The 25,036-nt window shown below is 42.1% G+C and overlaps 1 protein-coding gene across 2 annotated transcripts in view; it reads left to right on the plus strand.

Annotated features, from left to right (window-relative positions):
• The first annotated feature begins 3,785 nt into the window (after nucleotides 1-3,785).
• ANO6 (anoctamin 6) overlaps nucleotides 3,786-25,036 on the plus strand; it is an 81,876-nt gene continuing 60,625 nt past the window's right edge. For both annotated transcript variants that reach the window (XM_054846347.1, XM_054846356.1), the window contains exon 1: nucleotides 3,786-3,924. In XM_054846347.1, the coding sequence (XP_054702322.1) occupies nucleotides 3,834-3,924 (91 nt within the window). In that variant the 5' untranslated portion in view covers nucleotides 3,786-3,833. The remainder of the gene's footprint in view (nucleotides 3,925-25,036) is intronic.

Consider the following 25,036-nt stretch of genomic DNA (forward strand, 5'->3'; position numbering starts at 1 on the left):
GGTCCAAGCTCCCTGCTCAAGTGGGGCCACCTAGAGCTGGTTGCCCGGCACCATGTCCAGATGGCTTTTGAATATCTCCGAGGATGGAGACCCCGTGGCCCCTTGTCCTCTGTGTTGGACACAAGTGACCCAGGCCAGACCACCTGAACACTTACATCTTGGTTCTTGCGAGTACGTGGGTGTGAGAGTGTAAGTGAACTAAATCCTTGAGAAAATGACTGTGAGTGGGTAAAGCCAATGTACTTAGTTTTTGTAAAATAATAACACTTTCTCCTTCCATAGAGTCTCACAATGAGTTTTTTACACTAACTTCTTAGCAGAGAGGAAAGCACAGACAGTGATACGTGCTGGAAGGCTGAAAGACCTGGGTTTGCGTAGTCTGGATCAGAAAAGCATCAGAGGAATTAAGGTGATAGTTTTCCACAGGTAATGTGTTATTATTAAGAGGACAACAACCAGCTGTTCTCATGGATGCTGGGAGGAGGACAAGAAGAAAACAGCTTCAGTTGCTGCAAAATAATTTTGGCTGAGTACCGACAGGAGTGAAACCCTGGCAACAGCTTACCTGGGGACCTCACGGACTCCTCACCGGAGCCTGTGAAGCACATGACCGGCAAGTATTTATCACCAATTGGCTGAATATGTTCAAACCTGGTTTACCGCTGGGGCTGGACCAGACCAGCGATTCACAGCGTGTTTCTGATGCTCAGCGCCGGATTTATTGTCAAAGGCCCTGTGACTCAGAGACCCTGGTGCCAGCCCAGCTCCGTGTCAGTTAGAGGCTCGGTGCCTGCGCCAAAGTTTTGTCACCGCTGGACTAAACAATCTCTTTTAGTCTCTTCCTGACCTATGTTGTTATGGTTGCTATGAAACATTTGCTCATGGAAGCAATTTTTCCACTGGCTCCGTGGACTTCTGCTGTTTCTCACTCCCTCGAATGTTAAACCATTTTTATTTCTTTTTCAATAAAATTGAAAACAGCCATACTTGAACTGTGAGGGAAAAAAGAATTTGGTGTAGCCTAACTTTCATTTCAGCTGACTTTTGAAAAACTATCTGTTGGCTAGAGGCTACACAACTGCAATTCTTTGAGCGGATCTTTTGTTATTATCCGCCTGACAAAGAGATGGCAGCAGGGTGGTGCTGTTGCATTTTTCTCTTCATTTGCTTTTTTTTTTTATCTCTGTTTTTCAGGACTAACCAAACCAAGCTTCTGATGCTTTGGTGATTTGCCAAAAGTACACATGGAAATATTTGCATCAGGTATAAAGTTAAAAAACAAATAGCTATGCATTTTCAAAAAGTTTTATGGGAATTTTAGACACAGTACTCCTATGGCCTTTTCGGATAGCTGCAAAACTCAGCTCTAAAGTGACATTGAACATTCAGGTATTGAGGGCTGAATGAAGGCTAGAATTTATGTTCTGTAATTGCTGGAAGAAATCTTACAGTGAGAGCAGGACTGAAGAGGTAGATCTCTACCTGTACTTTTAGCAGGATCAAGTTAAAACCCCCACATGTTGTGTATATATGTATATATATGTGTAAATATATGTATATTTTAAAATTCTCTTCTTTTGTACACTTTTCTTTTTTTGCATTTTGCAGGTTTTTTATTACATTTTCATTCATGAATCATGAAAATAGGGAGCACATAACTAAGGTAACAATGATGTCCCTGGGGTGTATCCAAAAGTATCCCTGCTCTCCTCCCATCATTTACAAAATAAGATATCACCAGCGGCACCACAGTTTGGGGAAGACCCACAAGGAAGAAGGGCAGCTGAACATTACATAATAGAGGTATATAAGGATGTCACTGCAACTGTTTGCCGGATGCATGGAAACCATGCGGTGTCTGTGGCTGAGTCAGCCTGGGGTAAATGCCCCTGGCAAGGAGCTGCGTAATTCGCTCTGTCCTTGTAACCTCACCAAGTACAAAACCTGACAAGTGGTCATGACAATGAGCAAGGCACATGCTGAGATGGTCAGAGGCCAACTGGCTGTGTCACAGGGCAGCGCACTGTGTATCAAACTTGGGACACACGAAAGCATGTGTCTTATGATGTAGCATTATCCCTTATCAAGTATCTCACACGAGGCATTGCCCTCCTCTGGTTCAGTTCTGTGATGCTTTCTTTATCTAATGAGGAAAATGCTTCGTCTCAGATGGTGCAGGCTCGTTGGCTAATACCTGTACTGGCATCAATAAGGTCTGGAGAGGTAGTTTCTGTTCTGATGAATTCACTTAGGTCCTTACAGACCATATCTTTTTTAGGTGATCAGTGTGAGGGAGGTCTGCTAAGCAGATTTGCTCCAAAACTTGCCAACGAAATTTCTCAACTCATTTTTGTCAGAAAGTGCTTGCACTCAGACTCACTGTTCTGCCAGGCCCTGCTGTGACCCTAACCCACAGCTGCTTGACAAGAGATAACTGTATTAGCAAGCAACGAGCTTACCTGACAAGCTTATCTGGCTTTTGCTCCAGATTCTTGTTTATACACTTTAGACATCCTGGGTCCTGTGCAACATTTGGGTATCGGCAATAGACTAGAGATTAAAAACAGATTGCTTATAGGATATTTATTGCTTTATGCAGAAAGAAAGAAAAAAAAAAAGAAGAAAAAAAAAAGATTAGCTTGCTCTTTTCTCCTTTCCCCAAACAGGACTCAATCCATTTTTCCAGCCTTATTTCCATCTCCTTATTTCCATTTCTTCCCACTATTCAAGCTCAGTCCAGTTCCTCCCTGGGCATCCCTCCGGATGTCTTTCCATTTAAGTAACTCTATACTTTCCCCCAGAACCAATACATGTGAGTAGATTGGTATATTACCGAGCACTCAGATCCCTTTTTGCAAGCACTTTTGCCCCCTCGGCATTTCTGCATAATGACAATTCTGCATTCCCTGTGTTGCAAAATTCTCCTAGTTTGTATCTGCAGACAAAGATGGAGATGAGGACAACCTCTCACCTGCAAAACAGTCAACTGAGTTGAATACATCAGCAGAGCTCCAAAGATGAACTGTTTATTCAGTCCTTGAGCCTTCCCCTTCCAACCTCTGCTACCTTCTCCAAATAACTCTGCCAATACTTACCGGTTTGGGGCTTTTTTACATATGTGGGCCTCATGCTTTCAAAAGTATTTAGCAATGGTGAGTTCTTCAATGCTTGGGTGCATAATTTGACAGATTTTAAAAAGACCTAGGTGTTCCACTCCTGTCCCAGTTTTCAAAAGGTAAACATATGGATGAAACCAGAGAAATCTTTGTAAAATCTTTGTTTTACAACAATATATTAAGATCCCGCTGAGAAAAACTGTTCCCTAATTAGTTTTAAGATGGCATTTGATCAGCTTGTGATATGATCACATCTATGAACTCCATGATACGGCCAACTGCAAAAACCAGAACAAAACGCACAATGATTAATATAATGTTTTTCCAAGGGGGAAGTGCCTTCTCCCCGTTCCGACAGCAAATTGCCCGTTAGAAGGTGACAACGACGTAAGGGCTAAGGAAATACATCGCTGCCTGTCCTGAATCGCACCTAGAGCTCACCGATCCCCAAGTTCAGGGGTGTCAGCAGGAGCCGTGCCGGGCTGAGAGCCACAAGTCGGGCTGCGACCCGCAGCCTGGCGCGCAGCCTGCCAGGGCAGGGGCGGACTCGCCTGGCCGGGAAGGTGACGGCGACCGCCCCGCCCGCCCCCCCGCCGCCACCCCCCGCCCCGCTGCCCGCTGCCGCCGCCGCTCCGCCTCCGGGGCAGGGAGGGCTCGGGGCGGGCTCGCCTCCCCGGCGGCGGGAGAGCGGGAGCGGGGGGCAGCGACTTCGGGAACATGAATGCGGAGAATCAAGATGTGCTGCTGGATCTGGAGGGGGAGGAGGAGGGAGAGGAGGAGGAGGAGGAAGATGATGATGGGGAGATCGGTGAGTAAGGGGGCTGGCGCGGGCAGGGTCCCCCCGGGACAGCGAGGGCAGCGCCGCGGCGGGGGCTCGGGTTCGCCCCCCGGGCCGGGGCTGCAGCCTGGGGAAGTTCCCGGCGGAGCCGGTGTCGCGGGTGCGGAGGGCACCTGCGGGCGCCGCGCCCCGGGCAGTGACCGGGCCGGGGGCCGGGGGGGGCTGGCAGGCAGGGCGGCACGCGGGGCACGGGCACTGCGTGCTCGTACCACAGCTCGCCTCCTTCTGCTACAACTTCTGATGATTTTGCCGTGGAAAATACATGATCTCTTTGTCTGTGCTGGCGGTGTGCGCCAGGTGGGGCTTCCTCGCGAAGCGGCTCCTGCTTTCATAGCATCAGCACGGCTTAGTTGGCAGAGGAGCACCCAAAACTTTACCTGGTCCTTTCCCTCCCCTGGGAGAGAACCGCGCGAGATGGCACAGAACCAGCGCTTTGCACTAAGTGTGATGCTGGAGACCTTTGGAGGAGACCTGCCTGTGCCAGGGTGCCTTGTTCCCTTGGAAAATGCGAAGAATGCCATTGCCTCCGCACACCCCCGTGCATGCAGCATCCCCCGGGGCTGATCCGTGAGGCTGGCATCAGCTTCAAAGGACAGCAGCTAGCTCTCCCTGTACTGCGTGCCTTAATTTGACAGCCAAGGAAAGGAAGGGGGGAAATCACACCCACTCCCACCCCCCTTTACATCCATTCCCACCCCCCTTCACACCCCTGCCCCCCCCCCCAAAAAAAAGGAGAAAATTGGCAAAGCATAAAAATATAGTAATTTTGCTGGAAAAAATGCATATTAAGTCTGCCAGGAATGCGGACAGTAAAATTAACAGAGAGTTTTCAATTCAAAGACAGTGTATGTTAGTCTTGTCCCAACAGCACCAGCCCAGGACAATGACATTGTATGTACTGTGGGAATGAATTCAATTAAAGTATTTCTAGAAAACAGCCCAAAAGGGGCTGGTTCTCAGCTGGATCAGACTGAAGGGGTCTATTCATTTCACTACAGAGACACAGATTTGCTTCAATTCAGAAGCTGGTTTCAGCTGCAGTACCCCAGATACTTTAAAGTCTTTTATTTCTACTTAACTTGTTAAAATGGATTTAACAAACAAGGAATGCAAGCAAATGTCAATTTGACCAGCAAGTAGAAGATAGATTTGTATAACTTTTACCAAATAAAAAGAGTTCCTGCTAATTAGTGTTCAAAAGGTTGTGAACATTTTTACTGACGAGTAATGAATTTTTACTTTTTTTTAATATTGGGACTGAGTTTCTGCATTAGTAAAAAGTTCTAGTGGCATTAACTCTCTCTGGTACTTATGTTGCCTCTAAATACTAATCCTTAATAATGGCCAATACAGTTTGCCTCATTTATTCAGTTAGCTCACTCCAAAAGTGTATAAAGTTTGAGCCTCACCCAATGTCTGTGGAAATCAGGGAATGTCTTTCCTCCAACATTATTAGCCTTTGTTTCAGATGCTGTGGGAGTATCCTTTTTTTGCAGTCATAGTCCAAAGACAAGTTCAGTTTTCCATACGAAGTGAGGCGGAAGAATTGTTTGACTCCACTCCCTGAATTAAAGGGTGGATCAGCACTGCAATGTATTAATCAACAGATGCCTTTTTCTTTCCATTCTTCACCCCAGAGAACAACTAAATTGTTTCCTACTCATGAGTCTCTATCAAATTTGGGGTTAGTTCAGCTCCCAGAGCCAGCAAATCACAAGCTGCATGTTTTGCTTGCAGGATACAGCAGTTTGGGAAAACACATGCTATGTGGCAAAATTGACTAAAAATTGAGCAGTGATGATTTCCTGAGTTGTCATGCAAAGCCTGTTACGCAGCGCCCAACTCACATTTGTCACATTTGTTATTCTGCCTTGCAAAATGCATGGATAACAGTCTCGAGGTTTTTACATTGGGTATAATTACAGGAGAGCTATTTTATTAGTCTGAGAAACTTCTAAATCATCCATCTACCTCCAGTCTTATGGTACCACTTGCATCTGCATTTTTCCCAAGAAAGCCATCCCTGCTTTAGCAAGTAGGCAGGACTTCTGAACTCTTTCCAGTTCTATTCAAGATCAATCCTGAGTGTTTATGGCTCATCAGGAAAGCATTATTATGGCATATCAAAGTTTGTAGTCACGGCACATAAAGGCAGTGCTCTGGCTTGTATTGGCCTATAGTTGGCTTTGGTTATCCACATTGATGACTAGCAAACCACTCACGTCAGAAGCAGACGTGGGCAGGAGTCCAGAGAAAGAGCTGGGCTCAGTGGTCCTATAACACAGGAAAGCACCACAACCACGCTGCCGGCCATACATAGTTTTGAAATGGATTGTTGAGGTCAGACTCATGCTTAAGGAAGAAAATCTTGTCCCAAGGTTAGGCTTTTTTGACAAGCTGAAAACCTTTTTTTCCCCAGTGCTTAAACAAGATGGGCAACATTTTATTTTGGAGTCAGGCTGTTTTCAAGAGGATCGTTACATTAGTGACATCAATTTGTTTCTGAGATATCTTGTTACCAGCCAGAAATGATGGGAAGGACATTAACCTGTGGTTGCTACAGCATTTAAAATTCTCCAAACCCATTATTTTCTGCCTAGAAACTGTCAGACAGTTCCATAAACTGTGAAGTTTTTCTTTCCCTGGTGCCAAACCTCATACCATATCTAAATTAGTTTCCTTGTGTTTTGGGATTTACAGATTATCTGAGTGTGCTCTCCAGTAAAATTAACTTCTGCAGACAATATCCAGAGGCATCTGATCTGACTAACCCTTCCACGTGAAATACTTCTTTCTTCATTGGGATATGTTAGCATCTTTCTCACTCTGTGTTGTCTTGGTTTTGCTCAAATATATCCCCTAGCTGTTCCTTTAGCCTCGAGTGTACAAGATTTTCCCTTCTTTTCACACTGCTGCAGTAATCTGCAAGCCATGCTTTATAGATGACCAAGAAATGGATGTTCATATGTTAACCTTTTTCTTGTCACACAATGTAGATACTGTGCTGATGAGGATTCCAGTTCTTCTTTCTGAAAAGTATTTCATGCTGTTGTTCAGCACACATTTTTGCCAACTACAATAAAACTTTACAACAGTACTAGCTTATTCAAGCAATATTACTTGTGGAGTTGCAACCTAAAATAGCCAATTTTGAGGAGCCCACTGTGCAACTGGAATGCTGTCCTAAGGGGGGATGTTGTAATCTGCATGGCGAAGAGCAAGTGTAGCTATTCTTTACCTCATTACTTTTGCTCACTGTTGTGTTCTCTGCTTGTTTCCTCATGGCATACACTCAATTTTAAAATATTGCCCTCCTAGAGCTTCTATTTTTTCCTATCCAATAACTTCATTAACTTGACCTGCTTCTCATATGACCCTGCAAATATTATTGATATCATATACTATACTCCAGTATGAATGTACAGTATACCAATGGTGTTCTATAAATTACTCCAGTGTTTGCCTCCACGATGCTGTGAAATGGTCAGTTCTCTATAGAAGTCTTCTAAAGGCAATGGAAAGTCTCAGCAGTTAGATTCCTTGACTGATAAATGTGGCTTTGTCCTGAAATTTATTAACTGTAATGCCCACACTGTGGGAGATTTAAAAGCAATCTGCTCAGCAGTAGGTGTAGGGAACAGATCTGATAATTTTCACAGAATCATAGAATCCTAGAATGGTTTGGGTTGGAAGGAATCTTAAAGATCATCTAGTTCCAACCCCCCTGCCATGGGCAGGGACACCCTCCACTAGACCACGTTGCCCAAAGCGCCCCATCCAGCCTGGCCTTGAACACTTCCAGGGATGGGGCATCCACAACCTCTCTGGGCAACCTGTTCCAGTGCCTCACCACCCTCATAGTGAAGAATTTCTTTCTAACATCTAATCTAAATTGACCCTCCTTCAGCTTAAACCCATTACCCCTTGTCCTGTCACTACACTCCCTGATAAACAGTCCCTCTCCAGCTTTCCTGTAGGCCCCTTCAGGTACTGGTAAGCCACGATTAGATCTCCCCGGAGCCTTCTTTCCTCCAGGCTGAACAACCCCAACTCTCTCAGCCTGTCCTCATAGGAGAGGTGCTCCAGCCCTCTGATCAGCTTCGTGGCCCTCCTCTGGACTCACTCCAACAGCTCCATGTCTCTCTTGTACTGGGGCCCCCAGAGCTGGATGCAGTACTCCATTGGCGTCTCACAAGAGCGGAGTAGAGGGGGAGGATCACCTCCCTCGACCTGCTGGTCACACCTCTTTTGATGCAGCCCAGGACATGATTGGCTTTCTGGGCTGCAGGCGCACACTGCCAGGTCATGTTGAGCTTTTCATCAATCAATACCCCCAAGTCCTTCTCCTCAGGGCTGCTCTCAATCCATTCTCTGCCCAGCCTGTTGTTGTGCTTGGGATTGCCCCGACCCATGTGCAGGACCTTGCACTTGGCCTTGTTGAACTTCATGCGGTTCGCATGGGCCCACCTCTCCAGCCTGTCAAGGTCCCTCTGGATGGCATCCCTTCCCTCCAGCGTGTCGACCGCACCACACAGCTTGGTGTCATTGGCAAACTTGCTGAGGGTGCACTTGATCCCACTGTCCATGTCGCCGACAAAGATGTTGAACAGTGCCGGTCCCAGTACCGACCCCTGAGGAACGCCACGTGTCACCGTTCTCCACTTGGACATTGAGCCATTGACCACAACTCTTTGAGTGCGACCATCCAGCCAATTCCTTATCCACCAAGTGGTCCATCCATCGAATCCATGTCTCTCCAATTTAGAGACAAGGATGTCATGCGGGACAGTGTCAAATGCTTTGCACAAGTCCCGGAAGATGACGTCAGTTGCCCTTCCCTTATCCACCGACGCTGTAACCCCATCATAGAAGGCCACCAAGTTTGTCAGGCCCGATTTGCCCTTAGTGAAGCCATGTTGGCTGTCGCCAATCCCCTCCTTATTTTCCATGTGCCTGAGTATAGTCTCCAGGAAGGTCTGCTCCGTAATCTTGCCAGGCGTTTTCTAACATGCAAGGCTTTATAAGCAGATTCATTAAAAAAAATGTAATTTTGTTTCTGAAAGGACAATATCTTGCTTTTCAGTCTACCTACAGTCATGAGTAAGACTGCCCCAGTCCACTCTTATCACACCTAGTTTTCCTCTCTTTTTCTTCTCTGTCTTGTAGTCAACCTAAAAATTATTGGGGCACACTTCAGGCACCCACTGTCCTGAAGAAGACTGTGGGATGGGTATGTCTGATGAGCTGAGAATCAAGGATTTCTGCTCCCCGATTCTGTGCTGTGTTTGTGACACTGTGCTTGTACGTGTGGATCTAGGAGATGAGGAACAGGAGCAAGCAGGAATGTAGACACATCTCATTTATTCTGATTTGCTATTGAGGCAGCGAGAGACTCTTCATGGTGAACTGCGACTTGTACAGGTCCAGGAAGCGCTGTCCTGTAATACTGCTCAAAACTTGAACTACCTTTCATGCCTTCATGTCCTTCCTCTTAAATCTGTTACCCTGATGGTTTACCTACATTTCTTCTTCTCTTTGTACTTCAGTAATTTTATTGTTTGACTTTCTGCCTACTTCACTTTCACCAAATCCAAGCTACTCAGGAGTAACAGCCTTGTCACTGACTATGATTGCATTTAGAATCATAGACTCTTTAAGGTTGGAAAAGACCTCTAAGATCATCAAGTCCAATCGTCAACCCAACATCACCATGTCTAATAAACCATGTCCCGAAGTGCCACATCTATACATTTTTTGAACACCTCCAGGGATGGTGACTCCACCACCTCTCTGGGCAGCCTGTTCCAATGCCTGACCACTCTTTTGGTGAAGAAATCTTTCCTAATATCCAGTCTAAAACTAATATCCAGTCTAAACCTCCCCTGACACAACTTGAGACCATTTTGAAAAGTGCACTGCTGGTACCACTCACTTTTTAATTCTGATTTAATTCTTTTTCTACAAAACTGCTAAAATACATAGTGAGAGTATAAATATTTAACTGCAATATAATTACTGTTTTGCAGCTATTTATAATTCATAAACTCTGGAGGAGATCAGAGTATTTCAAGAATCAGGCAGGAATTTAGGAAACTGATAAACTTCACAAATTTCGCAGATCTTTCTCTTTTTAAAGTTTTTCTACTATAACAGAATTGCCAGTTGTCTATTAGAAACTTCCTGTGCTACGGAAGTATTCCTCGTGCCTGTATTTTAGATTTAGCTGTACTGAACACGAGTGCAGTTTACAGATAAATCTGCAATCTGTAGGATGGACTTGTTATCTGCCATTGTATTAACTGGTGCCATTTGCACAACTTTAACGGTAATAGTTTTGATTCTTTTCCTGGTTGAGTCATTAATTTTATGTCAGATATTTATCACAGGTGATTCCTTAAAGTTTTTCCTCTATTTACACAGCCCACAAATACTTTTAAAAGGAAAAATGCTCTATACACCATTATGCTCAACATCTTAGATTTTTTAAATTACTTTTCAAATATTATCATTTTTAAAAAAGAAAACTTATTAAACTTACTAAAATCGATATATGGGAAACAACCAGGCTTGTGTTACATTATACAGAACTTCATCAATTCTGTAGTGTTACAGTTAATGAAAGTAATGCAATCAAAAACTCACAAAAAATGTCCTAGTATCAGCTGATTTGCAAATTAGGCAGTATAGAAAATTGCAGGTAGACAGCTTAAATTTCAGGAGACCAGAGACGTGGAGGGGGTGATGTATGCATGGCATAACAGATGGCGTGTCAGTCTGCGCGTCACACAAGTGGACCTTTTAAAAGTAATTAAAGATGGGTTATGAATAAGATCTGTTACTATACGCATGGTAAGTTCAACAAAGCTGTTATTTAGATCACCTCATCCTAGTATTTCTTGGTACCTGCCATTTCCTAGGAAATGATGGGTTGCATGCTGTGGAATTAAGGTCTAGCTTGCCACTAGGTGTGTGGCAAACCCCAAGGGGGAATTGATACTAAAACTGATGTTTTCTGCCATGGTAAAAAAAAAAAAAAATACAAAACACAACGGTGATTTTGTATGAGTGCAATTAACTGTTGTAAATTAAATAGCGTTTGTAATGCCTTCCAGCTTATCCCTTATAAAGAACAATGGATTTTTTCTTTTATTGTTTATTTTTAGTTTGAGATAATATATTCTTGTACCTCCCTAAAAAAGTCAAATAAAAAAGCATGAGCCTAAGTGTGGGATTAACTGGGGTAGGTCAGGAAAAAGGGTTGCTCCTTTTTGTGCTTTATAAATAATACACAAATAATAAAGCCAAATATCCTGTGCCTGAAATGAGAAGATCTTTGAAAAAAGGTGCTGCGGGCCTTAAGGATATGGAGCCGCTGCAGGTGTGTATTTAACAAGATAATGCATTTAACAGGGTGTGAATGTCACGGAGGAGGGCACTGAAGAATAGTGCCATGGGTTTAGATTGTTTATTGTTCTTATATTCAGAAAACAAAGGTGGGGACAGAAATATGCAAGTGCTGAGCTCTGTATCCTAATGAATAGAAAAAATCGGCTTACTTCTGCTGGACTGTGACTATTGCTCCAGTGCATGTCTCTGGCACCAGCCTTTCTAACAGTCTGAAGTATTGGTCTATAGAATAGTCATGTTATTAAACTGATATTTGATTGATGTTTTTAATATAAAATTTAAAAAAATTTCACCAAGGCACAGGACTAATATTGCTTGTAACTTTTTAAGGGTTTTTAATTCAAATCCAGGCTCACTGTGAGTGTAGGTAGAACAGTTTTCCCACTGAGGAGCGTATGCGTTCATCTGCTGCGCTGGCCGCAATGAGAGCCCGCTAGGACCCTGTTAACATTTTATGTTAGGGTTCAGGTCTGATGAATCCGGAAGCTGAAGTGAAAGCCGTAGGCCATAATGTCACAAACATGTCAAACCAGCATAAATTGGCTTGGCTACCAAAAGAAGTATTCCCCCCACAACCACCTTACAGCGGCAGCTTATGTCTTCATGGCATTTTGGCCTTATTTTTCATTGGGGTATATCAGTGGCAGCGTGGTAGGAATGCAAGGCTGTAAAGAAGGACACTGTACTCTTTATCTTATTACTGCCAGTGTCTTCTGTGGGAAATGGAAACTGGCAGTCATGCGAATAGGCATCAAACAATAGATTTTGTTTGATAGTCAGTCTAAGAATGCAAACATCTGAGCACAGAATCCTTTGTCTTCTCCACCCCTCACACTTTACTCAGGCATCCCACGTCTCTCTGAAGGCTTTGTGGCAGGAGGAGTGTCTTGATTGCTTCCTGAGGAATTATACAGGCATCTGAACTATATTTTTGCTTGCTTCCATCGAATTATCTCTAACCGTTGTTCTCACTTATCCCAAACTCAAGCATTTTTTAACAACAGTAGACATGTAGGCACGATTCCCTGCATGGACTTCGGAAGTGAGATCCTGAAGCATCACTAGAGCTAATTAAAAAAAAAAAGTCCTCAACCTCAAGATGGCTTGATTTAATCTTTGAACAGTCCCTACTCCTCTACAGAGTTCAGAATCCCTCCCCAAACTCCTTATGTACACATGGGATACCTTCCCCAAGGAAGTCAAGAGGTGTGCTCAGGCCCCATGTTTGTGTATACCTTATTTATACTCTGCCTATGGGAAGATAACTCACCTATGGCAGTTGTTGGTTTATCAAGGATGGGCTACTGAGTGGCAAAGGGTAGGGAATGGCAAAGATTTACTCTTCCATTAGCATCAGGCAGCCCAGCACATATTCTTCCATCGCATGACACCATTAAATGGGAGTGTGATCCCTTTTTCCCATTCCTATCCTGCATCCTTGTCAGAGCAGCTTCCTCTTCACAAGCCTTCGGTTCCAAACCTTATCAATAGAGATGGGCCATCTCTTATGTAGAAATCCACCTGTTGAAGGGCATAGTATTACTGAATGCAAAATAGGCAGAGCCTACCTAGTTTTGCCAATAGAAATAGCCATATTAATAAAACGTCCGTGTTCTGTTTGTAAAAGGGTAAGAGTCAGACCAGCATAGACCCTGTTAGCAGGCAGACCCAGGAAGACCAAGCGGTTTTGGAAAGAGACCACATTTAAACATCTTTAATGAATATCAGATTCAGGTTGGAAAATTAACAAAAATGTATTAAAACACAAACTGACGTAACTTTAAGCAGTGTAGTTACGAGTCTGCTGGAGCATAAACATTCCTTAATTGATTTTATGCCTCATGTGGTAGAAATTGCAGCTGAGTTTCAAAATATTGTATAAAGGCTGAATAAGACTGAGCCCTTCAATTTAGTTTACATTAAATAATTTCCAGCTAAACCACTAATCATAAATATTCTTTAGACATAACTGAAAATCAAAGTTTTGTAGGAACTGCCACCAATAGCAGATTTTGCTTTGCTTTTATAGTTTCCCTTCCTTTTTTTTGTTTTTGTTTTTGGGTTTTTTTTGTTGCTGGATTTCCCCTGACCCTATTAATCTGGTTAGTCAGGTTCTCCAGCATTTTTTAGATGTGATTTGTCACAGGACATTAAATATTTGTATAGGAGACTGCTTATAGTACAGTCATCCGAATGAGCTGCTGCGCCAGTGCTCTTCTTGTAGGAAACAGCCACCACCTCTGCTCTGTTCTACCACTGTCTGAGAGCAGTTTCTGCAGTGGGCTGAATGTCTGATCGCCTGAGTGTCCATGGTGTGTTCCTTTCCTGTGGGCTTCCAACTCGGGTGGATCTTTCGCTAAGGCATCTGACTTTGTGTCTACAGGAAGATCTTGGTTCTTGGTCCACTGCTGCAGCAGAGACCCGTGATTTCAACCTTTAGTACTTTGGGAAGTTACAGTCAGATGAGTAATCTTCACTGGGTAGGGGAGAGAATTTGGAATGAAGAGTGGGAGCAAGAAGCAGTTGTGTTGATATGCACTGAGTCTATGGTGGTGTCAGAGCCAATGCATTTTGGTGAGGAGGAGGGGATGAGATTAGTGACTTTTCAGTGGGTGAAAGATTGTGAGTTCTTTCCTTCCTTCATGGGAGGAATGTTTAAATGAGAAAATGTCATCTGGATTGCAGATTGCAGGGTGGAAAATATGAGAGCCGATTATATGATGTTGTCAGTGTAGCAACCCTGCTAACAATGCTGGGAACTGATACTAGTAATCCGAGGGTGTGCTGCTGTGATTTGGCACAGTGGAGGAGTTGAAGAAGAGCCATGTCCTGCCTGTGGAGGAGCTGGGGTCTGTTGCAGTCAGTGGAGGGAGCCTGAGATAAGCACCAAAGACTAGAACTTAGATCAGTGGGGAGACTCCTGCAGCATAAACCGAGGTCTTGACTGAAAGGTCTGCTAAAATAAGGAGTGTCAAAGAGATGGAAAGAGTAAGGAGATGGAAGTAAAGGCAAAACATCCGTTGAGACCTGCGTACAGACTAAGAAAGTAAATGGGAAAGAGGAAGAACTCTGACAGTTTTCACAGTGCAACTGTTCACCTGTTTATCTGGTCAGTAACTCATAAGCAGTGGCGTTAAGATTCTTCCAAGGCAGTTCATCAGGAAAATAAGCTACAGCATGGGACTAAGGTAATACAACCGTGGGTGTAGTGAACTGAAATAATTCATCTGTGCTGTTCTCATGCATTTTTTAATCTATAGTAAAAACCACAATGTGTTCATAGGTAATTTATCCAGCAGCAAAAAAAGACTGTATTTATACCATTAATTATTTGCAAAAAAAAAAAATTTCCACTGCTCTAAGTTTGTCACTGCAGTTAGAGATGATAACATTTAACAAAACAAGACTGAGATGATGATCCAGAGGGCTCTAGCATTGCCAGAGAGTTTTATTAGTTTGTGTGCAATATTAGTAACATTATTAGTGTTCCCTTTCTATGTGTTTTTTCCTTAAGTAGTCTAATGGAGTTTTTACAGGTGTTAATGAACAAGGATGAGGTCAACCAATGTGCACTTTACCCTTGTGAGCAGTCCCATTGACTAGAGTGGGAATAGCATTAGTTTTGTAAACGCTGTTCATAGTAGAGAATGCAGAACTACTCCCTAATGGAGGAAATATCTTTATTAAATCTTTCATCATCTCTGTATATACTGATTTATTCTAGGAAAAATAATTAAATTCATTTAATTATTCTGCTGTCTGTAAAAGACAAGAAGGAATTTGCACAAAAGGACAGTTTAAGCTATAAACTGATGGCTGTGCTTAAGACAAATAGCCCAGCAAAAACTCCTACAATGTTTGGTAAGACTTAAACATGTAATGTATTATTTAAAAAAAAGAAGAAATCAATATGACCTGAAGAATAAATGAGTCATTGCTGGATTTTTATTTTTTTTTAACTTGTTCCTTGCTGACAATAAAGTAAGGAGAGAAAAAGCTTCAAGGGCAATGCAGACCGGCCAAACAGAGCTCCAAATGTTTTTGTAAGTTTATTGGTGTTTGCCAAAAAGAGCAAAGCTCTCTTTTAGTCCTCTTATGCACAGAAGAAGGTGGTTTTAGGTAGAAGTTGGTTATTAAGCTGCAGCGGTTAGAAGGAAAATCTGAAGAGTCCTCCAATTGCTAAAACTGCAAAGTATTTCCTGATTAGGAAACAAAAGTGTAGAGCTTATTTCTAAACTCTGAGTCCAACACTGGGAATGCTTACAGACATGAGCCTTTGCACCTATACACACAAAGTAGTTCAAAAATGCCTGTAGGTTTTGACTTGAGACTTAATATTTTCATAGCCAAAGTAATTAAAAGTATCTTTCTGGGTCCATCCTGTAAACACACCATATAACAGCTGAGTGTAGGAAATACTTTAAAGCAAACATTCTGAGAAACTCATTACAGAAATTCAAATATATCTCCTTGGAGACATGTAAATTTAAGAGCGATGGGTATAATTTTATAAACATATTTCAAACTTAAGATTTCTAATTAGATAACTCATTGATCCATAGGCATTGAAGTCTAACCAAACAGCAATTTGCAATTACAATTTTGGTTAATCATTCCAGTTCCCAATGAGAAGGCTCCACAGCTGCCTGGAGGCTTGGCATTGGTGAGGAGCACCATGGGATCAACTTGGCTGCTAAAAAAAAGCTGGTTTTGTAGCTTGAGGCAACCACCGCGCATGGGCTGCCCTCCCGTAAAACACACGGAGGGCAGGGTACGCTCGTTCCCCATGTAGTTGGGCAGTAATTTTGACAGTATGCTTGGGGTTGATCTTGGCAAGTCTGTCTCATGGCAAAAGCAAAAGTGGCTTGTTTTCTTTATATTTCCTGCCTAAGGACAACTGATTCGGGTCAGTTGCTCTGGGATAGGAAAACAAAGCAACCTCACATTATTTAAAGCACTGAAGAGAACTCAACTCCCTCAGGTTGAAGAAGGCACTCGGGGACTGGCAGCAGTCCGGGTGCATTTGTGCAGTGATGTGCGTCAGCGCTGGATCAGGTGGAAAAACACCTTATCATACTCGTGGCCAGAGGGTTAATTCTACAGTCCCTGCTCAAGCGTTAGGTCACAGTCCTTCAGCAAATCAGCCTTCAGAGATACGCACGTGTATTAGGCCAGGCTCTGGGCACACGTGTGATGGGGGGTAGAATGCTTGCACAAAAATGATGAACAGCTTATGCTGCTTCTTGGTTTTATCCTTTGTACCTCTTAAAATATCAGCAATATTGTGGTTTAACAGAGCTGATTTAAGTCAGATCTCACTAACAACTCGTCTGAAATTTCTCGGGGAAAGAAACCCTGTATAAGCAATGACATTTTATGATGTTTGGACCCAAGTAGTGTAGTGCTTCTGATAGCTGTTACATTGCCCAAGTTTCACATACTCCACTCAGCCCATGGTAGGAATCCTGATTTTTACAGCATTACCTGCAGTTTGCTTCTGTAGTCCTCACACAACAGCATAAGCTTCTGAGGTAGCAGGCTGCTGCTCACCTCTGCACGCCGGTCGCGTAGGGACGTGTTACAAGCCAAACATGACACAAACACGAGAACAATCCTTTTGAGTTAAGTGGAACCGTCAGCATCCATAAAGTTATTTAAGTGTGTAAATGTTGCAGTCTCAACCCCCAGACACTCTATATTGCTGTTCAGAGTGAGGGTTTTTTAGCGGTTTTATTTCAGTGGTTTATCTTGCAAAGCTACTCATGATGGAAGCATAAATACCTGTCCAAACAACGGTACTCCATTTATCAGTTGTGGCTGGTGTATCCTCATCTTTCTTTTTTTGTTTGTTTCCTCTGAGTTTATTGAAATGTTTTGGGGACAGACCTTTATCCTGCACTCTCAGATAAAACCATGTGTCTTTCAGAGGAGTTTCTGCATCTCTCACTGTGCACAGTTCACTGAACAAACCCACTGACCGTTCTCCTCAACAGGATGTTCCTCAGGAACACCTTGCACGCAAAAATAAACTCCAGAGAAACACTGTTTGCTTTCAGGACGAGTCTTTCAGCTGTTTTTCATCCCCTTCACTATTTTCTTCACCATTTTATTCTGTCACCTTTAAGGTTTTGTCTGTGTAGAATGCAGGTCAAAAATATGACCATAAGTAAGATGAAAAAGCTTTTCTTTTACGTGATCAGGCAGCTTTCTAACTGTGCTAATGTAGGCAACTGAAGTCTACAGAAGTGAGAAAATGTATATTAGATATTAAAAAAATTCCTTGTAAGCAAACTTTACTTTCAGGGAAGTTGAAATGTTGGATTATACATGTTTCTGGGGATCAGCACTGCCCTTTTTGTCTTTGAAGGTATATGAGTGGAATTTTCCTCTTTTTCTTTTTTTTTAACTGAACATGCTTGCTTCATTTCATAATACAAGGGAAAAGAAAATGCCAGTACTTTTCTAAATGTGGGATTTTCCATGTCTGTGGACCGTTGTCTAACATGTCCCCTTGATATGAGATAGCCAGAAGTCAGGTAAAGCAAATCTCAGCTCAAGGTTTCGGTCTCAGGTGTATATCCCTGCTTTTCAGAATGTACATTGCTGTTGAAATCAGTGATGTTTTGCACTGTTCATTCTAGGCACAAAAATATGGCTTGGAGTTTAGCTGGCCCACCTCAAATATTCCTCAAGTGTGTGATATTTTCATTTTTCCTTAAAGGCTAGGTCATGCCTCTTGCAGCAAGCTCAGAGGTGAGGCCTGGGACTGCCCCTCTCAGTCCCCTCCATGTGCATTACAGGATGGGTGGCACAACTGACAATGTCACCTCCTTGCTGTCGTTTTTTGGTGTTTGCTACTCCTGAAGCTCTCTCCTCCTTCTCTGTCCCATCTCCACTGTGTGAAGGGAGAGCAGCATGTAACGTTTTCACTCTTCTAGCAGAAGATACTGGGATTGATTCATGTGCCACAACATCTCCATCAACCTGTTACTCTGAGGACTTTCAAGAACCTAATAACCAGTTAGAAAGGCTGAGAATTAAATCCTTCTGAAATGGAGTTTGGATTTAAACTTACAGCTCTAAATATAATGTCACTGTGAGTATTGGTTTATAAATACAGTTAGGCCTAAAAAGCCCAAACAAAAACAAAAACAAAAAACCCACCAAAAACAAACAAACAAAACCCAAAACCAAAACAAAACCAAAACAAAAAAAACCCCAAACCAGTATAGAGAAAGTGGATATTGGTTCGTCTTTGGATTCTTCTGTTTCTGTATGCTTGCTTGCAGCATTTGTTTTACAGCCTGTGTCATTTTGCAGTAAGTTATAAATGAGTATGTCCATATGTCAAGTGAAATGAAGTCCATACTTAGGATAAAGTGTGAAGAGAAAATTTTGGTGGATTTACTGGATCCTAATTTGTTGTCTGATTTAAGAGGTCTCCTTGATATTGTTCTATCTGTCTGCAATTCAGTAAAATCTCTGGAACTGAGTTTATTTGCCTTCAGCCAGAAGTTGGAGCTGACACAAGAGATCGGAGGTGAAATCCTCTGGCTTGTGTTACAGGGATGAGACTGCGTGACCTCGTTGGTACATTCTTGCATTACAGGCTATGAGCTGGATTCACACATTTCAAAACATCATTTTTGTTCCCTTTGACACACAAAAATAGAAACTTCAGTAAAGCCACTGTGGTCTCCTCTTAAAAAACAAAACAAAACTCAGCATAGCCAATGTCAAGGGATTCTGAGTAGCCTCCTAACAGCCCATCACACTTGCTTTTTCCCTACTGTTATAATGAGATGTGTAAACGACCTTACCTAAGCTTAAATGAAAATCAACTCTGTAGAGGCTCCTTGATTTTCTTCATCTGAAAACTGATTTTTTTACATCCTCTCGCTTCCACAGTTTTGAAGAAGTTTATTAGAATCTCAGTGGAAACGAGTTTGTGAAGAGGGGTATGGCTGGGTCTCTCAGCACTGCTTACACTCTCATGAAGAGCTGTAATGTTGTACGAAATGAGCAAGCTCTACGGTTGTTCCTGTGTTATTGCCATCTGGTATGTTCATAACATTGTAAAACAGTTTAGCGGGACTCTTTATAGACACCAAAGTAAAATGTCTTTCCATACTTTCCAAAGCAAAGCCTGCATCTCCTCTTTTGCAGGCTTTTTTTAAGATTTCATGGAATTACACTGTGGTTTAGGTGAGATAGGAGGAAAACAAGAGAATGTCTGCTTGGCTTTTTCCTCCTTGCTAGTCTTGCTGCTTCATTTTGTTATAGCTGAACGGTAGGTATCTAAGATTCAAAGCCAGTCCTTTTTTTATCAGCATTATTACTGTGTACTCCTGACTTCTTTTTGCTTCCTCCTGAGATAAGCTATCAAAATACCTATTTTCCATATTTTATGCTACCTGCCAATCAAAAGGAGACTTGTACTTTAAAATTCACCTGCATTCTTTCCTGACAAGTTCTTAGACTGAATTTACTCACTCTGGGATGGCTAACCTAGGAAGGTGCAACAATTGTTAGAGAAATCTAGAGATGACACACACACAGTATGACACCACACTATCATGTGCTTACTTTGGTGGGTCTAAAGCTGCCTCTGTTCCTGCTCTGAAAGACCTGTTCACAATGGTGGTGGGTGACCATGCTGAAATCTGAAGTATGACTTTACCCAGGGAATGATCCTTCTATATATATTGCTTATAAGCACAAATCTTAAGGTGACATAATACCTAGATACCAAATATGTTATTAATATCGTTGCACATCAAGCACTCAAAAAGCTCTCGCTAACCCACGGGCAGCACTGTTGATACTTTTCCTCAGGTATCTGTGGCATCTGCCTCAGAGTGTGTAGTAATATGTAATATGTCTGAGAAGATTTCTAATGTGCCACCTCATGGAGTGGAGGTGAATAGAAACTTACTGCTCCTCACCCTTCCCAGTGCCAAGAAGTATAAGAAGCAGTTGCAGGTTCAAAAGCTGTAGAGAGAAATTTTGAATTAAAAAGCCACAAGATGATCTAAACCGAGAAATATACAGGTTTTGTCTGATTGTATACTGTGGGAGCTTCACTGCCTCCATGCCCTCATCTTACACTTGACAACATTGAATGGTAGTTTTGACCCAGAGCACTATTGGGTCACTCTTGGGGACAGGAGGCTGGGCTAGGTAGACCGCTGAGATGATCCATAAGCACATTATTGTGTTCTTATGTGGCCTTGTTCTTCTCTGGCTGCACACACATTCTGTTTCTTAAAAACCAGTGACCTTGTGCAAAACCGGTGAACAGCCTTACAGTCAAAAGGCAAGGCAAGAACACGGACAGAAGGCAAGCTGTAGGCCAAAGACTCCATGATAACATAAAGCTGAGGACTGGGAGCAGGGAGTCTGTCCAAGGACAAAAGCCAGGAGCTAGCGCTAAGCCCTGCGGCTGAATGAGGGCTCAGTGTGTTTCCTTCTTACGTCTGACAGAACGGACAAGCCACCCATCAGGCTCACAAGCCAGATGACAGATCACCCATCCCAACAAGAGGCCGATTGCAGCCAGAGGTGTGGTCTGATGGTGGCATTACCTTGGAAAGCTAGTAGCATCACCGACCCTGCCAAAGCTCAAGGCTTGGTCTGGTAAATGTGCAATGCCTGATCTGTGCATTGGTGTCGCCTAAAGCTGGGGGCTCTTTGCCAGTGACTGAAATGACCAGGACCTTCAGCACAGCATTCTCTCTCTCCAAAGGCATCCACTGCGTTTTTCCATCCTTGTCTTATAAAAGAACTGTAATGACTGTTGAGATCTTACCTCCTTCTACTTCCAGGTTCTCAAAGTCTAGGGAAAAATGTTTTTGATCACTCTGGAGTTTGTTTTGATTGCCTTAATATTTTCCAAATGTCTTTGTGTGTAAGTTTCTTGAGTTGGTATTTTCACATGCCTCTCTTTTTTTCCTTTAGTTATATAATGGACTTTTCAATGCCAGGCAGAGAGAGCATATTCTTATTTTCCATCAGTCTGCCCACATCACTGTTACTAGACAGCTGTGTGCACACGCGCGTCCTTCTTGTTAATGCCTCTTTTCCCAGAAAGTAATTTAGAAATCTCCGTGTCTTCAAAGCCACAGCGGTTTGGCATGAAGCTGTCAGACCTTGCCCAGATGTAGTTGCTGGGCATCATGAATTGAATTGTCAGCAGAAACCAGAACTTTTATTCATAGTGATTGTAATAAGCTAAAACACACTGGGTTGTTTTTTGTTGGTTGGTTGTGGGATTTTTTTGCATCGTGGTACTGAATTTACACTAATTACATTATTCTGGACTGACTTTTAAAAGTTAATGAATTTGATACATGAGTTGCTAAGGAAAAGTGTATATAGTTATTATGATTACTTTTCTTACAGTGCATTTTGAAATTACTCATCAGCAGCACAGAGTGCTCCTGCACATGGACCACTAATCAAATTGTCTAATTAGGTGAAATTCTAGACTTTCAGCAAAGTTTCCTCGTGCCAAATTGCAGCAATAATTGTTCCATCACTTCTGCTCAAGGGAATCTCTCAAATGCTTCAGATATAATTTCATTTCTAAACTGACTCTATAATTAAATAATACAGAATAGCCAGCAGTAATCTTTCTCTATATTTAAACGTAAATATTACCAGCTACCAACAGGAGCCATAGCATCCCTAAATGGCTGCAGCTAATTATATATTATGTCTAAAGAATGTTAACATTAAGGTTGCGAAGTCAAGCACTTAGAAGTTGGGCAAAGTCAGCATTAACGTTGCCCAGGGAACTTCAGTTTTCCTGCCATTTGTTTGCATGCATGTTACAGTTTTTAATTACGCAATCACTTTTCTTTTTTCCTCTTAAGTCCACTGCCTCATTCAGTAAACTGGTAGTAATTGCAGATTTCTTTTTATCTTCCTCATTAAGAGCATGGCTCCGAGCCTTGTTTAACTCGAATTATCCAAGCCTTGCACAGCATACATTTTCCTTCCTTTCCTCCTCTGTGTTCCTATAGTGTTTTTACCACATCTGAGCACTATATCCAACAGGGATGCGAGTGTCAGGTTGCCTTAACTCCCTTTTTAGGGAGAGCTGGAGTTTCAGGAATCCAGACCCTCCTGAGAGGAATGCAGGCTGCTGAAGTGATAAGATGCGGGGAATGTAAAGCACTTCTGAACGGGTTGTGCAAAGACAAGGCACTGAACAGAGAGGCCCACACCCCACCCTCAGGTCTCCCTAGAACACATCTACTGCAGGGCCACAAGGAAATCATTCATTTTCAACCACTTTTGTACAATTAGGTCTTACACCATTTTGGGCTAATGGCTGATAAACTCTCTGCATTTCACACAAAGCTGTCCAAAAAAAAGTTCATCAATGACAAAAGCTTCAGGACTGATTTTTCAGAAATAAGAGCATTTTCCAAACTTGCTATTCTAAGTACCGCACAATACTTCTCCAGCTAACTTAGTGATAAATGCCCAGCTCTGCTGTAACAGCGCTGAGCTTTGCGGCCGTAACAGCCTGGGCAGTTAGCTTGAAAACGCTGACGTGGAAAGCTGGGCAAAACTCTGTTCAAGCAGCTTGCTCAGCATCACGTGTATCAAATGCTGAAGTTAGGGCATAGGCCACTTCTCCAAGGCTGCACACAAATTCTTTGAGAATCAGATAATCTTTCTTCCTTTCAATCTTCCTACAGGCTCTATATCCTATCCGTCTTTTGCAAAAACAAGTTAAAGACACAGACAAGTTTTCTTCCTCGGCCAAACCCGGACTCATCCTTATTGCAGCCCCATCTTGTATACAAAAAGAAGGTCAGGTCCTGAAGAAAAAAGAGTAACAATTTGGGCTTTATAATGAAAAATTACTTCCTTTGCTTTAAAATCCACCAGCATCTCCTGTGCTAGATCAAGTGGTATCGCTGTGTACTTTTTACATTTTATGTAGTAAGAACCACTTCTGAAATGGGAAGACCAGGATCCAATCCCTTCCTTCTTTAAAGTAAGCGTCAGTGGTGACAGCGAGTCTTGAACCAGCACTATTTCAGAATTTGTGAGTCTGAGTTTGGAGTCTTATTGATCTGCTCACTTGCCACATTTGGCTATAAATTTCTGATCTTTTTTTAAGAGCCCTGATAACCAGATTCTACCATGTAGAGCAGTATTAACCAAAGTGAAATGATTGAAGCTAGTGATTTAATTTACAGGTCGTACTAAGTAGCAACCTGTATAGCGTTTTTAATCATGTTTTGAATTTTTATTTTAAAGGCTTGTTAAGAGAAAGAGGTTTTTCTTGTTGATTGGTAGAGCAGCTAAGGCAGTAAACCCCTTGTGTTCTGTTGAATAATGACGGTGCTGAGGGCACCACAGGGGCTACACCCAGCCTGGTCCCTGGTGACCCCCAGGGGAAATGCCCGCGGTGCTGTGGTTTTGGTTCGTACTTCTGGACATGAATGTTTTAGTTACTCCCAAATCTTGTTTTAGGTGCCTACATCCCTTCTTTAACTCCATACACACACATGTATTTCAGCAGGTATATAGGTCAATATACACTTACTCTGATTTTTAATTTGTTGTTGAATGACTTCTTATCTACTACATATTAACTGTTTACTCTGAACTTTTATTTAGATGCATCTTGCTGGGAAGTAGAGTTAATTAACCATAGAGAAAAACAGCATGCAAACATGTTTATTAGTTTTCTTAAATAGGCTTTACACGTAAGAAAGTGCATTTATCAACCATGTTGCATTTAAAATAATTTATTAAGCAAGGGAATCATTAAGTGTAGTTAATTAAATTGATGGATTGATTAATGAAATTGATGGATTCATTCTGGTCACTAAGAGCCATGCGCTGCGTTTGATATAATTTGGCATAAAAACTGTCAGTCTGCTTGGACACCTTTGAATACCTCAGCAGGAATTTATCTGTAACTTTATACGCCTAACACCTTCTGCAAATCTGTCCTAATGCCCTTTGGGTTTTTAGAATTAGTGGATCTCATCCTCTGCCACCTGGATTTTATTTACTGCAAGAGAAAAACAGCAGCCTGTTCTTCTTGATCCCATTTTCAGACTAAACAGATTATTCCAAGTAAAGAATTTTTTTTCTCTCAGAACCTACTAGCAAAACTAAAAATCAAACTTTTCTGTAATCTGGTGCTGGATTCAGTGACCCAGCTGATCCTTTATGTCGTAAATTCTTAATGCAACTGAGGTAGTTATTTTTCTTAACCCTAGAAACTAAAGAACTTGCATTTCTGACAGCAGGAATGACAATGTTTGCACTGGTGTTAAAAACGAAAGAAGTAAAATATATATGTTTGTGTGCCTCGGTTTGTAACAATGTGACGTAGGTTGAATCAATCATGAAACAGGCTGATTTGGCAGTCAACCTTACAGCAGTTTCTACCTGATTCCATATATAATTAATACAAGCAGCCCTTAATTGAAAAATTTAAGAAGGCTCATTTGTTGAATTATTTTAATATATTTAAATTACTTAATAAATTATAAGTAGATGTATGTGGAGAAGAAAGAATGATTCAAACCCATATTCCAACCTGAGATTAATGCCTGAAAAGATTATCAGTCTGAAGCCTTCTGGCTTAATCAGTTTATTCCAGTATTTTATACTCTGACAAAGCTAGCTAGCTGTTTGACAT

This window comes from Grus americana, chromosome 1, assembly GCF_028858705.1.
Source record: "Grus americana isolate bGruAme1 chromosome 1, bGruAme1.mat, whole genome shotgun sequence".
Classification (NCBI taxonomy): Eukaryota; Metazoa; Chordata; class Aves; order Gruiformes; family Gruidae; genus Grus; species Grus americana.